The sequence below is a fragment of the Rhincodon typus genome, chromosome 3 (genome assembly GCF_021869965.1).
Source record: "Rhincodon typus isolate 14 chromosome 3, sRhiTyp1.1, whole genome shotgun sequence".
NCBI classification, from domain to species: Eukaryota; Metazoa; Chordata; class Chondrichthyes; order Orectolobiformes; family Rhincodontidae; genus Rhincodon; species Rhincodon typus.
In genome coordinates this window covers 83326843-83344763 of record NC_063334.1, presented here as the reverse complement: position 1 = coordinate 83344763, position 17921 = coordinate 83326843, and the positions used below count along the sequence as shown (strand labels likewise).

The 17921-nt window shown below is 37.8% G+C and overlaps 1 protein-coding gene across 1 annotated transcript in view; it reads right to left on the bottom strand.

Moving 5' to 3' along the window:
* Positions 1-868: 868 nt before the first annotated feature.
* Positions 869-17921, bottom strand: part of fam172a (family with sequence similarity 172 member A) — a 176581-nt gene continuing 159528 nt past the window's right edge. Inside the window, exon 5 of the mRNA XM_048594967.1 lies at positions 869-1376. Coding sequence (XP_048450924.1) covers positions 1089-1376 — 288 coding nt within the window. The 3' untranslated portion in view covers positions 869-1088. The remainder of the gene's footprint in view (positions 1377-17921) is intronic.

Below are 17921 nucleotides of genomic sequence, written 5' to 3'. Positions count from 1 at the left end.
CCATATTAAATTGCACTGCGTGATTCTAATTCTATGACTCTAAACTTAAATTTAGTACATACCCAAATATATTTGTTCTTGAATTTAACTAAATTTTCCCTTCAGAGTGATAGCTTTAAAAATGTGGATACAGAATAAAAATTGTGGAATAATTATGACATGTCATAAGCTACTGTCAAATAAAATATGTTACCCTGCTCTAAGATACTGACTTTCCCTCACGGCCGAACAATCTTCATTTCTAAGATCATTTTAATACATGAAAGAACTGAATTGATATTTTAAATGTGTTTTAACACAAACAACATATACAGCAACCACAGACTTAGTATTAAGTATTCAATCAACTTTTAAGATTATGTGGAAAATTTCACAGGTGCAGTGTGAACTCTGAGCTCTAATAAACACCTTTTGGTATTACATCAACCTGGAACCAATGTATAATGCATTGTATAGATGCTAGGCACCAACTAATGTCAAAGTCTGAATAATATTGTCTCTGCGCCCTGCAGAAATGGAGAACTGTGGGCAGCACTGTTATAACGATCTCATGCTGTTAGCTTTACAAAGTGTAAGGGTGCACTGAATAAGTGATGTGGTAGACCAAGCACTAGCACTTGCTCATTATGTTGCACCGCTACTATCCTACCATAAATATTTATTGAGATATTAATAATTTTCCCTTTGTTGTACAGTAGTTTTACTACTGAACTTCTTTTAGAATTGCTGTGCAACAGGTTTGTTGGCTTGTGCAAAACCAGGCCCATGCAAGTGAGCTACACTTTATAATTTCTCATTTAATGGATAATGTTCATTTGCAAAATAAATCTATTGTACAAATGACACTTATAAAAATAAGTGTTCAGAAAGACAAAATTGTTTAAATTTATTCAGGTTATTGCATGCTGAATTTCTGAACTTATGTGCTTTCAATAGATAAATTTTAAACTTTAATTGTATATTAAAATACTTACAATATATTTTCAAGATTTTATGTTTAAATTTATATTATCTCACTGATTCTGCCTGTGATTTATCAAATTGGTAATTGTTAAACTATGTTGAACTTCGTAAATGCACACAAACACTCAATAACTGGTAAACACAATCAGGTTGCTCCAACAATTTACCATTACTGAAAAGTACCAAATACTAACCCTAATAGGAACGTGCTTTGTCTCCTTCTCTTTTTGAGGATTTCGATACTTCTCATAAAAGTCACGCCGTTTGATCGTCTCTTTCTGGCTGTCATCTTTCTTCTCTTTCTTTTCTGCTGGCTCATCTGTGTCACTTGCTGGTGGTTGCATTTCTTTCTTTGACTTCTCCACTTCTACATAGTTTTCATTGGTGTTTAGAACTATCACTCCATATCCCTCCTGTTGTAAAATTACACAAAGAAGCACATATTCACATTTTACAGAATTGAACTCGGTCATTTCAAAGAGAAAATAACAAAACAACCAGAAATTTTTTAAACTCAATATTACAAGGATTTTAACCATATAGTTGTCATAAATAGAAGTGCAATCATGAAAATAACAAAACAATGCTAACATTTTAAGATGCATGTTACAATTGCAGTGGCTGTAGAAATGCAATGTCTGCGACATAAGGCATCTTCTTCAACAGGTTCATTGTTAATTTAATCGGAAGATATCCTGAAATGTTTACACTTGGTCAAGCCAAGGACTTTTTTTTCAAAAAAAAAGAATTGGAATGAACACTCTCAATGAAGTTGATACCGACATAAAGTCAACATCCGTAGCCTTTTGGCCCAGAAACATTAGTGGAAGTCCATCTAAGTACGCACTGCAAAGTGATTGAAGTAACCTTTCAAATGCTCTATCAACCTGAAGGAAAATGTACTTTATTGGGATTGCAATTTAACACGTTACCAGAAAACTTTGTTAATAATTGAATTATTTTGTAACACAAAACATGGGAACCTAGCAGTTCAATCATGCAGTTCAGTCTGGCAAGATGACAGTTCTTAATGTTCTCAAAGTGTTAAATGACATTCTATGATGACATACATTTTTTCAGTTTTTGCTTCTTTAATACTTAGTTTTCCAGATGTTAAACCCAGTAGCAAATGTCAATTTCATGACAGCTGCAAAAGGTTACCTAACATAGAAGAACATAAGAATTCTTGTGAACTCAATTTTTGAGGTGAAACTGCTTCGACATTTATCATATAATTTTTGTCATATGAATAACGAACAATTTTCAATTTTGATTGTTTTACTAATTAAAACGCCATAAGCTACAAACAATTATTTATTTAGCTTGTATCCATTAGTGCTAAGTAGAAATCCTTGCAGATAATTCAAAACTGTGGCCTCTTTCTGTAAGTCACAAGAAGTACAGTCCCTCTTATGGTGGTAAATACTTAATTTATTTGTTAGGCTTCGTCTTTGAAAGCACTCTTGCACAGATAGAGAAAAAGATTATATGACCCTACAGTTGAGAAATAAACAATTTGCCAGATTTCTTTGGGATCCAATTGTCTAACGAACTTTATGTGCAAGGTGATCACACACTCACCCAGGACCCATTGCAACTTTTCATAATCTTGCAAGATGTCTTTCAGAATCCTGTTATACTTGCCCCTCCCACCACAGCAGACTGAAAAGACTAAGTCGCAGTCTACTGAACAGTCTGAAATGGCAGCTTTCAGTCCGCTGCTCTTTGTATAAGAAAACGGTCAGAAAGGTCATAACAGGCCATGAAGAAAATTATCTTGATACAAAGTGTTCTGCCATGGGTAAGTGCTCTTTTGTCAGCGTGTCTCACATCCACCCACCCTGTGAGTAAATCTGAGTAGTTTTAATATAATGTTTTGGAATGTAGCCAGCACATTTTATCATCCCTAACACAGGAAACATACATGGATAATTTAACAGTGGATTCAATTCTCAATAACTATAATAATATACATACAAATGGCAATTAAATTTGGTTACATAAACCTTATGTTTGACATTTAAGAATCTGTCATAAACATGAACTGGATGCTTAATGTTCTTGCACATTCGTAACTGTTAAACAGTTTCATCATTCTATGTCTCATTAGGATGGTGGTTTTTGAACAAAACCAACTTTGTCCTGGAAAGGATTTCCTTCCTAAGTCTGAAGGGCTAAGAATTTGATGGTATAGAGTCACTTCAAATTAGAGTTTCAGAGTCACAATTCCCCAGGGCAGACAGTATCACAAGCTAATACCTAAACAGCCCGCTTGGGTTTCTTTAATTTCTTCTCTAAAGGACCTTCACAGATATTGGCTCATTTCAGCCCCAGGGAGTTGAGGTAACTCATGTAACACTACAATGAAATGCAATTAAGCAGAGAAATATTTAGGCTTGAATATAGGTACCTAAAGGGTTTAAATACAGAAAATGGCATAACAAAGTGATGTGGAAGTGAAGAATATTCCAAAAAACTTATAGACACCTGATCACAATTAGTACTGCACAACTGTTAACTAGCACCCTTGGAAGATTCTTAAAACCCTAGCCATCTAGCTGGTTATACTGCTTTAATTTGGACAATTCATAAAACTTACAGAAAATATTCTAACAAATTGATATATAGCATACAAATTAATATTTGGTAGGTTGAGATTTGATACCTCTCACAGTGAGAACCAAGACTTAGCAAACTATCAAATTTTATATATATGTATGAAATACTGCAGATGCTGGAAATACAAAGAAGAAAATGCTGGAGGAACTGAGTGGGTCTAGCAGCATCTGTGGAGAGAAAAAACAGAGTAAATGTTTTGAGTCCAAAAACATTTCTTCAGAACTGAAATGGGCTGCAAATGAAAGCTTTTATGTATTTCACAAATGGAGAGAAGGAGCGAATGGAATAAATGTTGAGGGTGCCCTGAGCAAAAGGCAAAATCTGTGCTGATGGTGGTAAAGAAGATATAGAAATGTAAAATAGTTGTCATTATGAGGTATGAATAGGTGAAAATATATCAGCTCCGCTGAAAGCAAAGCCATCAAGACACAAAGTACCTGGAGGGAAAAACTAGTGAAAATAAAACTTGGAAATGAACATACTGTAGTACTGTTCTGCAGTGTACAAAACAAGTCAAACTAGTTTGAAACAAATGAAAGCAGAAAGCAGCACTGACGTTGTCATCCATGTACCAGAGAAAGAGTTGAGGGAGGGGTTCCCATGTAGGACTGGAAAAAAGGAATATTCCATTTATGCCAGAAAGAGAGTCATAACTGGGACTCACACAGGCACCCTTAGCAATACATGTGATGTGGAGAAAATGAAACGAGCTAAAGGAGAATTTTTTAAAGAGAGGACAAGCTTAGTCAGGTTCAGTAGGTTGGTGATGGATGGGGACTGCTAACATCTCTTTTCAAGGAAGAAGCAGAGAAGTCAGACCATCCCGAAGGGGATTGGATGTGTAGAGAGATAGCACAGCCATGGTAAAGTGGAAGCAGCTAGGGCTAGGAAACTGGAAATTGTGGACCTGACATAAAGCATCGAAAGAATCACAAATGTTAAGTGGGAAGAGACGGAACAAAAGGAGAAATAATCTGGTCAAGATTAGAAGAAATAAATTCAGTGGGTCAGGAATAGCTGAAATGATAGGTCTGCCAGACAATCCCGTTTGTGCATTTTAGGAAGAAGGCAGAAGTGGTTGTGGGGGGGAGTCAATGAGGTGGGAAGCTGTGGGATGGAGATCTCTAGAGGAGATGGGGTAATGTCAATGCCAGAAACAACAGCTTTATGTTCGTTGGTGGGGTCACAATCCAAGGAATGTTGGAAAGAAATATCCAAGAGTTAATGCCCAGCCTCTGTAAGGAAATACAAGTACCACTCTTATCAGCAAGTTCGATAAATAAAGTCAGGGTTAGACACAACACAGCAAACTGCAACTACTTCAGAGGAAGATCTGTTAGAGTGGGTGAGAGGCGTAGAGAAATTAAAGGGCTGCTATCATCTCAACAGTACTGGATGAAGACAACAAGTGCAGGCAAGACACCACAGTGAGAGATCCAGATAGATGGCAAGACAGGTGAAAGGCTCTGTTTACCATAAGAAGGATTCTTGGATTCCTGTCCAAAAAAGTGGGTAGTAAAAAGAAGGCACCAGAAGAAGTTTGATGCCATGTCGTGCCTACTGTTGAATGATATTTCTTTTAATATTAAGAAGGTGGAAAAGAGACAAGAAGACTCACTTTTATGAAATATTGAGTACTCTTCACAGATACCTGGAATATAATCGTTTTCTTGGATTGCAGGGCATATTGATAAAGAAGCATTTATAGGCCATCCCTCAATACCTTGAGGACACGCAGAATTCCTCAGGTTAGAGCCCTAGGCCCAATCATCTTCAACTGCTTCATCAATCCTTCCATCATAAAATTAGACTGGGAATATTTCCTGATGATTGTGCAATGTTCAAAAGAAAGAAGAAATAGAGCTGAAAAAACAACATTGACAGAACCTAGAAGATGCCTCTGATGATGTAATGCTGCTTGTGAAGATATAGTGTCAGTGCCTACCAACTTGGAGAGATTTTTATTTGCCACTTAAAGGATGAGATACAAGAAGCTGCAAAGCAAAGCCTCCAATATGAAATCCAGGCTTTGCAGATACATATGTGAGACCTTTCAATAAATGTTATCTGATCTTAAAGTATGGCTCCATGCAAATTTCAGAAACATCACCTTTAAACCTGATGACAACTCAGCTTTTGATTCTCACCAGTTACGTTTCACTCAATTGAATGATTTAACTTCCCAAGTTGGATGCTTAATGCAGACTGCTTTAGGAAATTGTCATTTTTTAAAAAAAAGTTATTGTTTTTGTCCATGGTTATTGGGCTGCTTTTAAATGAAGCTGCAGGACAAAAATCTTATTTGATGGTAAAAGTTCACTACTCTTCAGATACTGAAGCAGCCCGTGACCATATGTAGCCAAGACAGGTTTAGGCTTGTAATGGGCAACTAACATTTGCACCGCACAAGTGCTAGGCAATAGCTATGTCCAGCAAGAGAGAATCTAATTGTATTTTCTTGACAATCAATGGCATTACCATCACTGAATCTACCACTATGAACATTCTAGAGGTTATCATTGTCCACAAACTGAGCTGGACTAGACAAATAAATAATGTGGCTAAAAGAACAGATCTGAGCTTTAGAATTGAGTGTTGAATTCACTCCCCTCCTAACACTGTGAAACCTGTCCACTATCTCCAAGGCACAAGTCAAGAATGTAATGCAATACTCTCCATTTGCCTGGATGGGTGCAGCTAAAACACTCAACAGCTGGACACATCCAGGATAAAGCTGCACTCTCAATTGATATCGCATCCAACAGCCATTAAATTTCTCTCCTCCTACCACCAATGCATCATACACCACCTGCAAAATGCACTGCAGCAACTCACCAAAGCTTCGACATTACCTTCATAAGCTACGAACTCTACAACTGAGGAGGACAAGGACAACAAATTACTGCTATTCATCTCCAAGCCATGCACTATTCTGACATGAAAGTATATTGTTGGTCCTTTACTGATAATACCCTGGAGCTTCATTCTTAATAACACTCAAGATGTAACTACAGCCCAATATGTCTTTTAGCAAAGGACTCACACATTGGCTGCCAGAAAGCACCAAGTATATGTGTAGATTAAACATTTCATAAACTTATCAATTATCTGGTGATGATATACCACCAAGTATCTAGTTGAAGTGTAGGTTTGGCAGTGAACTTAATACAAATTGTTTGCCTGAATGTTTGTCCAATGAATATCACATGTCACAGAGAGAAACTGCATTTCAAAATTGATGATGGCAGATGGATTTGTCTCCATCTCCATACCTGTTCAACATCTGCTACTTCTGTATATTCCACTATTTATTCTCCAGTCTCAGTTTCAACAGGACAATATTCACATTGTTAATTTTTTTTAAGATATGTAGAAAAACTCTAAACATCTGTTTTTATATTTCTGGAAATTAGAGGTGTGTGCAACAAGGGTTATATACATGAGGAATTTCAATCTACATACACACTGGGTAAACCAAATGTGATGGAGGACAAATTCTTGGAATGTATGTGAGATGGTTCTTTAGAGCAGTACTTTAAAGAACCAACTAGAGAACTGACTATTCAAATACAGCATTGTGCAATGTAAAAAGACTGAGTAATAATTCTATTGGAAATGAGGTTTTAGGAAAGAGTGATCAAATGTTGGGATTGTTATAGTTTAATCAGAAATTCAGTTCTTAAATCTAAACAAAGGAAGTTATGAAGGCATGAAATTGTAAATTGGCTATGGTAGAGTAGGAAATAATATGAAACAGTATGACTGTAGAGAGGCAATTGTAAATGTTAAAAAAATCTAATTGTTTACAAAAAAATACATTACAGTAATGCACAAAGATCCAGGAAGGGAATTGTTCCAACCTTGGTTAATGAAATATATCAAGAACTGTATTAATGGAAATATTAAAGTCATCAAAAAAGGTAAGATTGAGGGTTGGCAGCATTTCAGAATTCTGCAAAGGAGGACCAATCTAAAAGATTTAACAAAGGGAGCATTTGAAAAAAAAGTAAACTGGCGAGAACTATGAAAATGGACTGTCTTATAACATTTAAGAAGAAAAAGATCAGTAAAAACAAATATGAGCCCATTACAAGCAGTCAGGAGAATTTAAAACAGATCAGACAATTTTTCTTTTCTCTGAGATTTATGAGACTTTGGAATTCTCCTCCTGAAAATATAGTGAAGCAGAGTTCTTGAATATTTTTAAGATAGAGTTCGATAGATTCTTGTGAAGCAAGCAGGAGAAAGGCTATCAAGATAAACAGGAATGCAGATTTGAAGTTACAATCAGATCAGCCATGATCTTATTGAATGGCAGAGAAGGATTCGGGGTTGAGTGGCCTATTCTTGCCCCTCATTGAAACGTTCATAAAAAAACAGCACCAGGTATGTGACTGCACATCTTGAAACAAAGTATGGCTCTGAGGCTCAAAGGGAAATATTAGGTCAATTGATCAAAAGCATGATAAAAGAGAATTACGGTGTGTCTTACAGGAAGAAAGTCAAGAGCAGAGAAAAAGTGGTGTAGAGAGGGTCATCCAGGGCTTGGGGCCAACAGCGACTGATAGTGTAACCTGAATGCAAAAGCTTATTTATCCTTCTTGGATTATAAACTAGAATGAAAGTCAGACACTGCTCGATAGCTAAAATATCAGCACAGTTTTGCAACTTAAAGCAAAGTGGGACTGTGGTGGTGTACCCGTTTTAGACTGCCAATTGAAATTCAACCAAATCAAAGTTCTAACATGGAATAAAAACAGAAGTTGCTTGAAAAGTTCAGCAGGTCTGGCAACATCTGTGAAGAAAAAATCAGAGTTAACGTTTCAGGTCCGGTGACCCTTCCTCAGAACTGATGGTAGATAGGAAAACATTGGTTTATATGCAGAAAATGGGGAGGAGATGGGGTAGGGAGTAAATGATAGGATAAAGAATAGAACCAAAAGAGAGAGAAGAGTAATTGGATAGACAAAGGAGTTGATAACGATCTGGCTGGGAAGGTGAATAGCAGTTAATGGGGACTGTTAGTGATTAACATTGGGTAGTATGAAGTAGCAGGCTATGCAATAACAAGGCCTGGTGTATGAGGTAAGGGGCTAGGATGTGGGAGAGTTTAGGCCTTAAAATTATTGAACTCAATATTAAGTTTGCAGGGCTGCAGGGTCGCAAAACGGAAACTGAGGTGTTGTTCTTCTAGCTTGTGCTCAGCTTCGCTGGAACACTGCAGCAAGCAGGGGAGGCAATGACCAAGTGGTATTATCACTGGACTGTTAATCCAAAGACCCAGGTAATATTCTGGGAATCCGGGTTCAAATCCCGCCACGGCAGATGGTGGAGGTTAAATTCAATAAATATCTGGAATTAACAGTCTAATGATGAATCCATTGTCGATTGTCAGGAAAAACCCATCTGGTTCACTAATGTCCTTTAGGGAAGGAAACTGCCCTCCTTACCTGGTCTGGCCTACATGTGACTCCAGACCCACAGCATTGCAGCTGACTTTTAACTGCCCGATGGGCAATAAATGTTGCCTAGCCAGCAACACCCTCATCTCATGAATGAATAAAGGAAGCCAGAGACAGAGATGTTGGCCAGGGAACAGGGTGGTGTGTTAAAGTGGCACGAAACTGGAAGCTCAGGGTCTTTTCTGCGAGCAGGCATCAAGGTTCGAACCTTATTGTCCAAAATCTTTGAAGACATAATAAGCAATTTGGGTATGGAACAGTTGAAGTGCACCACCCATCATCCATAAACACAGACAGCTTTGGACAAAAAATATCAGACTCTCAAAATAATGGTGAAGACATATTGTCATGAATAGGCACAGGATTGGGATAAAGGTTTAGGTTTTTTACTGTTTCCTACCAGAGATACCCTAAATAAACTTACTGGATTTAATCCATTCAAATTGACCGATTGGTTGTGATGAGATCCATTCAAATTAATTTTTTTTTCAGACAAAAAGACAAATCTTCGATATTAGATTACATATCCTTGTTTCTTAAAAGAATCACATGAGCATGCAAAGTAGTACAGGGGTACTTAAAAACATTTCGACATAGATAAAAGAATGTTCAGACAAACATGCTACAACTGGAACATTTTGGACAGGTGACAAAGTGTGTTTTTTTACTTTTACAAGTTGAGCCTGTGAAAGCCAGATTCAACGTTTCTTACAAAATAGTTAGAAGATTTAATACTGTGACCTATTTGTAGACACTTCTCAATGCATGTAAAATGAGTTATCTCATATAAATATATTAAAATGATATAATCATAGGGAGGAAGATAAAAAAGCAAATATATCAGGTGGTAAATGTAATGGAGGGAGACAGGGGCAGTAAAAATAGGTAGAAGAAAAGGTACATAGTTCATACAAAGCAAACCTCCTATAATCCATGAACTAAGTACTATGTTAGCCAAACAAGATGTGAATATCGTGGAATCAGAGCTGATAAAGCAACATCTTATTGGTTAAGCTCAGAAAAACAAACTCAGGTAGAAACAGAGATTCAATGCATGTTAGAAAGTCTGAGGAAGGGTCGCCAGATCCAAAACGTTAACTCCTGTTTTTTCCCTTCACAGATGCTGCCAGACCTGCTGAGCTTTTCCAGCAACTTTGTTTTTGTTCCTGATTCACAGCAACCGCAGTTCTTTCGGTTTTTGTTCATTTTAGAAAGTCGTCTGATTGAATCCAGTCAAAGGAATCAAAGTTCACCAGTGGTGTTAATTTCTAAACTAGATGGGTCATCCAGATTCTGTTTAGATTACAAAAATAAATGTAATAACGAAAACAGATTCATACTCAATTTTTTGGTTAGAAGCTTAATGCTAGAAAAGAATGATGCACTGCAATCCTAAGGCTGACTGAACGAAGCTGTCCTAGCAAATACTATTAACATCAAAAGTTAGTGATGTCAACCATTGTTTCATCAAGTGGGTTATACCAATGTTGAGCGATGCAATTTAAAACATCCCGGTTACATCAAAAAAAACTTATGAATCAAGTCATAGCTAAAGTGCTTAACTGTATATTTTTGTTTATATGCCATCATAAATACTGAAACAGCTGTGAAAAACATGTAAAGTACTGAGAAGACTTGTTTGAGAAGTAACAATTAGCTAGCTTTGTAATAAATATTGGCAAAAGTGAATTCACAAATGCGAAGTTAACCTACCCAGAACACATCACAGGGCAAATGCTCATGTTGCCAAGAACAGCGAAAGTGAAGGCTCTGATAGAATTCCCACTTCTAAAACTAAACAGGAAATTACAAGAGTGCTGGGAACGTGTGGGTTTTTCACAACTTTGTGCTTATCTTTAGCACAATAGTTATACCTTTCACAGATATGTTGTGAAAACAGGCAAGCGTGGTAGGTCAGTAGAATGCCAAGCAATTTTTTCGAAGGCAATCATAATGAATCAATTGGTATTGGCTCCAGTGACTTAACAAAGCTTTTTAAAAAATGACAACTGATGTCAGTGACTTGAAGATAAGTATGGTTTTATAGCAAGATAATTAATCGAAGATTGAGTAAGGTCATTTTCCAAGTCATTATACCAATACTACAGGAAGTAATCTACAGTGGAAAAGGAGACTTTGGGATTATTATTGGCTCTTCAACATTTTGAAGACCTCTACGTCAGTCACAGTTGCAAAAAACAACATAAATAAGCAATACCCATAATCCCTCAGAAGCTGTACAGAAACTTAAGCCATTAAAGTGAAATTGTTTCCTTGAAGCTTATTAATTCAACCATTCAACATAAAAATAATACATATGCTAGAAAGGATAATGTACTACTTGATGAATCATCAAGAATGTTATTGTTGTGGAATAGGTGAAAAATTTGAGAAAGAAAATAACAAGAGTTTGCTTACATCTTGCATAAGGAATGAATGAGGGTGAATGAATGTCATTTTCTTGTCTTTTTTATATGAGTATTATGTTTACTCGGCAATGAAACATGTTTAAAAATGGTGCTTCACTTCTTTAAAGGTAAACACTTGTAAGGGACAACATATATTTCCTTTGTAGACTATAAACTGCAATATAAGTCAAGCACTGCTATAAAGCTGAAATACCAAGAGAGTTTTGCAACTTAAAAATAACAAATAGGATTGTATAGTGTCATTTTTTTAGTTGTTGGAGCAGTGAGGCCGTTACATTATTGTGGCACAGGAGCACCTGGAATCTTAGTTAAGGAAAAACTGCCTGATGATAATTCTCAGTTTGGTCCATTTGTAGTTTGCAATAAATCTGTGAGGGCAGTGTAGCTGGAAACATGCAGAGCTAGCAAATAGGAAACAGCTCTCTCTCCCCTTTTTCTCTGCGTCAGTGCAAAGACAAAAAAAAGCAAAAGACTCACCAGAAATAAATTTAATACAAAAAAAATTTGGATCCGTCCAATCAGCAATCTAATCAAAGAATGACCATCGTTCTGCAGACGTTTTGTCATCATTGCTAAAACCAAAGGGAGATGGACTTTTAATTTATAAAACTTCTTTTCCCTGTCAATATTTTTCCATCTAAAATATTTAAGTCAAACAATCTGTCTTTAGTTTCATTTATTTGTGAATGCATGTATATATGCTTGGAACTTTAAAGGGGTAGAGTTTAAAGAAAAAGTCGGGTAACTAAATTTCCTTTTTTTCTCTCCCAATTGATATAGAATGGTTTCCTTACAATAAACCGAGTTATTTTCCCGTGTTTGCTGAAGTCTGGTGTGAATTGCTTTTGTCCAAAAAAGCAGTCAGTCAAGCAAACTGGTGATCCTAATGGTTTAATTGGGTATTTCACATCTGTGACAGCTTGTGAACTAGTTGGGCTCGATTGTCAGCACATTCTTCCCAAATAAGTTATAATAATTAAAATTTGCAATGCACTAAATACCTGATTAGAGGCATGCAGCTAATTCGAAGGTCCAAGGGGTTGGAAGACAATACGGAAATAAGAAGGAGGACACAATCTGGTATGAGAATTCTAAAACTAGATGATTGAGAGTCAATGCAAGCAGAGAGATGATGAGGGCTTTCTGTAAGTTACCAAGTAACAGTCTTCAGCCAATTCAATTCACTGTATGTATTATCAAGAAACAGTTGGAGGCACTGGATACTGCAAAGGCTGTGCGCCCTGACAACATTCTGGCAATGGTATTGAAGACAGTAGTGGTCCAAAACTTGCCGCTCCCCTAGCCAAGCTCTTCCGGTAAAGTTACAACACTGGCATCTACCCAACAATGTGAAACATTGACCAGTATGTTCTCTGCACAAAAAGCAAACAAATCCAACCCAGCCAGTTATCACCCCATCAGTCTACACTTGATCAATAAAGTGATGGAAGTTGTCCTCAACAGTGCTATCAAGCAGCACCTGCTAAGCAATAACCTGCTCAGTGATGCTCACTTTCAGTTCCACGAGGACCACTCAGCTCCTGGCCTCGTACACCTTTGGACAAACATGGACAGAGAGCTGAATTCCAGAGGTGATGTGAGATGACAACCCTTGACATCAAGATATTTGACCAAATATGGCATTAATGAATCCTAGCAAAACTGGAATCAATGGGTCTCAGACAGCAAAGTCTATTTTGGTTGAAGGCAGGCAAACTTGGGTCTCGACCCGAAACGTCAGCTTTCCTGCTCCTCTGATGCTGCTTGGCCTGCCGTGTTCATCCAGCTCTACACCTTGTTAGCACAGGAAAATGGCTGTGGTTCTTGGAAGTCAGTCATCTCAGCTCCAGGACATCTCTGCACGAGTTCCTAAGGATAGTATCATAAGGCAACATCTTTAGTGGCTTTATCATAGACCTTCCCTCCAGCATAAGGTCAGAAGTGGGGATGTTTGCCAATGACTGCACAATGTTCAGTATCTTTCGCAACTTCTCAGATACTGAAGGAGTCCATTTTAAATACAACAAGATCTGGACAATATCCAGGCTTGAGCTGCTAAATGGCAAGTAAATTCATGCAATACAAATACCAGACAATTACCATCTCCGATAAGAGATAATCTAACCACAGTCCCTTGACATTCAATGGTATCATTATCATTTAATCCTCCACTATCAACATCCTGGAGATTACCATTGACCAGAAACTGGACTCGCCACAATAACACAAGATAAGGTCAAAGGCTAGGAATACTTCAACAAGGAGTTCACCTCCTGACTCCCCAAAGCCTGTCCATCATCTGAAAGACACAAGTCAGGAGTTTGATGGCAAACTCCCCACTTGCCTGGATGGGTGCAATTTCACTAACACTCAAGAAGCTTGGCACTATCCAAGACAAAGCAGCCACTTGATTGGCACCACATCACAAACTTTCACTCCCTCCACCACTGACAATCAGTCACAGCAGTGTGTACTATCTACAAAATGCATGGCAAAAATTCATCCAAGATCCTTAACAGCACCTTCCAAACCCACAAACACCTCCATCTAGAAGGACAAGGCAACAGATACATAGAAGCACCGCTATCTGCAAGCTCCTGCCCAGGCCAGTCACCACCCTGACATGGAAATATACTGCCACTCCTTCATTGTCGTTGGCTCAAAATTGTGGAATTCCTCCCCTAAAGTGCATTATGTGTCATTCTACAGCACATTGACCACAGGAGTTCAAGAAGGCAGCTCACCACCTCCTTCACAAGGGCAAGTGGGGACAGGCAATAAATGCTGTCCAACCAGCAACACCCACATCCCATGAGGGAATGAAAAGAAAAATGTTAGGCAGCAGAGTTTTGGATAAGCTTAAGTTTACAAAATATAGAATGTGGGAGAGCAGCCAGGAAGGTGGTGGAAAAGGCAAAACTACAAGTACAAAGATATAAGGATACCAGAAACAAATGAACTAACAAAGGTAAAGTTGATCATTTTAAAAAGGTAGAAATGGGCTGTTTTAGAGATGGCGCAAATATGAATTTGGAAACTCACCTCAGAATGTGATACCAAGTTTGCAAACCAACTGGGTTATGTTCAAATTGTTGCCAGGGAGAGGAATGATGGCAGTAGGTGGGAAACTGAGTGAAGACAGGGGTCTGGAAACAAAGGCTTCAATTTCCCCAACATTTAGCTGCAGGAAATTTTTGCTCATTCAGTACTGGATGTCAAATAATCAGCCTTATAATTTAGCAACAGTGCAGGAGTTGACAGAGATGGAGTTATATGTCATCAGCATACATGTAAAAACTAGTGTCTTGCCTTTGGGTGATGTCACCAACGGGCAGCATGTAGGATCGGCCAGGGATAAATCCAGAAGCAATGGTGCAAGGGTAGGAAAAGAAGTCACAGTAAGTGATTATCAATCCATAATTAGTCAGGGAAGATTGGAACTGTGTGAAAACAGTCCCACACAGTTGGACAAAGTAGAGAGGTGCTGGAGAAGGACGCTGTGGTAAGTCATGTCAAAGCTGCAGGAAGGTCAAGAAAGTCAAGGAGAATAGATTTATCTTCTGTCATTTTCACCTTGGATTAATTGTAAGAAAATGATGATTGTGTATCACATGGGACTGAGGAATGGGAACTGGAGACAGATGTGAGGGTAAATTTGAGTCTGCCAACATGCTCCCACCTCTGGTATGAAGGCTATTCTGTGGCGGCCAACTAGGTTATTTAATGTGCCTATTGAGGGCGATCAGCGAACACTGCCTGGAGGTTTCCCATTTAGGCTTAAGCCCATGGGATGGAGATATGCCTTATTTAATTTCCTCCTCATCTAGACGCTGCAGTAATGACTGCAGCAGGCCATTCTGGACAGCAGCTACCTCTCCCACAGAGATCCAGTCACCAAAATCTGGGGGGGCTCTAGTTGCATCTCTTAGTTATGAAATTCAGCCACCATGTTTTAACTGGACTGGGCATCAGAGGTGGCCTCTTGATTGACAACATTCAAAAATGTTCTCCCCGAGTGCTTCACCACTGGCATTCAGCTTCCTGACCTGCGTATCATCCAAATGGCTGGATTTGGATCCAGAAATCCAAGCCAGTCCATATTGTACATGATATGTTTACAATTACTTTCCTTTTCAAAAGCAATAGCAAGATCGAAATTTTAACATTTAAGTAATTTGACTTTAGATAAGAGGAGCAGAGCAAATGTCATCATCCTATCATTTCAGAAGGTACAATATATTATAAAATATTTGTAGCCCCTTACTATTAAAATAGATTCTGTAAATCAATAGCACCACCTTAAAGACAAATGATATGTAACGGAATGGTCAAATATATTTTTCAGAAATGAAAATACAGCTACAATATGTAATAATCTGAAATAACTACATTCCTGATCGTTGTTAAATACTATTCACCAGACTCCCTTCATGAAAACCCAGGTGAAGGAGCAAGCAATATGGCCATTCTGCAGTACGGGTTACTGCAGAGAAAAACAGAATTGACATAAAGACAAAGTATACCAAGTATTAATTAAATAAAACTAAGCTTGATTTTTTTTAAAAAATGAATATTGTATAAAACATGGAGTTCCACAATCTAAGACTGTGAGAATGAATAAGTAGAGTGGAAGCTACTGAAAGGAACCTTGATTTCAATAAAAAATTGTGGAGAGTGAAGAACACACGAGACAGCATCAGTATCTCCCCTAAGATTGTAGCCTAGATCATCCAGTGAAGTTATGCTAGCTTCTACCATTTAAATGAAAAAGAACATACAAACAACTGGCATTCTGTACCTTGGCTAAGTTTGTTGAGCACATATACTAAGGCACCCTCTAAAATAAAAACTTCTGTTTACTTTGCAACCACCTTTCATGTCTCTAGCCACATTGAGCTGCGGCTGGTAGAACCATGTCTGGTGAAGCTATTCACCCCGACTATTAGATAGAGGAACTGACCCTGTCAGGATTAAATGACACAAGTAAAAATGCTATAACAAAATGCCACAACTAAAATGTCTCAAGGCAGAAAATCCTGGTAAATTTGTTTTGACCAGCCAAATATTTGAACACCTACACAATATTTAGAGCAGATAAATTAATTCACCATGAGGAAACAAAATAAATATCTCCTGCTGTTCTGGTCCCTCCAGCAGATAATTTTTTGGACCACTTTTCCTTCTTCTTTTATAATACACTTCATTGAAAGCAAGATCTTCAATAAAAAAAATATGCCAACTATTAATCCTTCAGCAAGCTTTTGTTTTTAAATTGCAAATTTTGGAAATCAGAACCTAGCTCTTCAAAAGAGAGGAATCATGCACCAGCACTAAGCACATGGATAGTGGTTCTAAGGGCTTTCATCAAGAGAGTGAATTGTGCAACTCCCATGAATCCAATATCCAATAGTATAAAAGTGGCAAATCATGATCTGGAATAACTACAACAATGTAAGCTCTTTCTGAGATTCTGACGCTGATTCTGAGCTCTCCAACCAGATGTATTAACGTGCAATCCTAGCCAGAAATGAGAAAAAGCAGAAATTAGAAAAATTGTGGAAGTCAATCAACACCAATCTAGATTTAGAACACTGATTTCACGAAAATGAAAATGGTATTTTTCCTATCTCCACTGATATCAAGTGGTTTACTCTGGCTTCCTGGATTCAACAAGAATATAGTGCATAGCTTCTTCAGTGCAGATAAAAACATTCAAAGACACTTCACCGAAAGGGAAAGAAACAGGCATCAATGCCCTAATATTAGTTCATGTCCATCAATAGGTTATTTTGAGGTCAGGAAACTGAAAAGGTTTCCCTCAGACCCTGCTAACTTTAATGTCAGGAATTTACATTTTTTTGTCTCAGTTTCCCAACTGACGTGAAATCTAGTTGCAGATGAGCTGGAGTCAACAAGTGCATGCATGAATGGAGATTTGTCTGGCAACAAATAGCTGATTAGTTTCAGGAATGGTGACCAGTTTTAATCTCCTGCCTGACAGGAACAATGTGGTTGGCTCCCAGGTAGCTGTGGGTGTGTACGTTTGGGTTCAAAAGCCATCAGGTATCTAGAAAGGAAGAAGCTGCCCTTCTCTGTGAAAAAGAGGTATCTCAAATATGAATGAAGCCAATTTATTTCCCCTAATCAGTTGATATCAGCTGTGGATCTTAACCATAAGTTAGATACTTCCGAAGTGTAAAACAGTAGCTCTGTACATTCTGCACTTAATTGAAAGTACCTAGGGAAGGAAGATCAAGAAGGAACAAGTCCTAACAAACAAAAAAGGATCAACTCAATGAAGCCTGCGGGCAAAGACCATTGAACTGCATTCCTAGTCCTCCACCCATAATACTCAGTTTATTTTTGTGTCTTTCTGTGTCTATATGTGTGTGTATATGCGTGTGTGTGCGTATGCAGTGTGTAGAGAGCGGATCCATGGTTTATAATG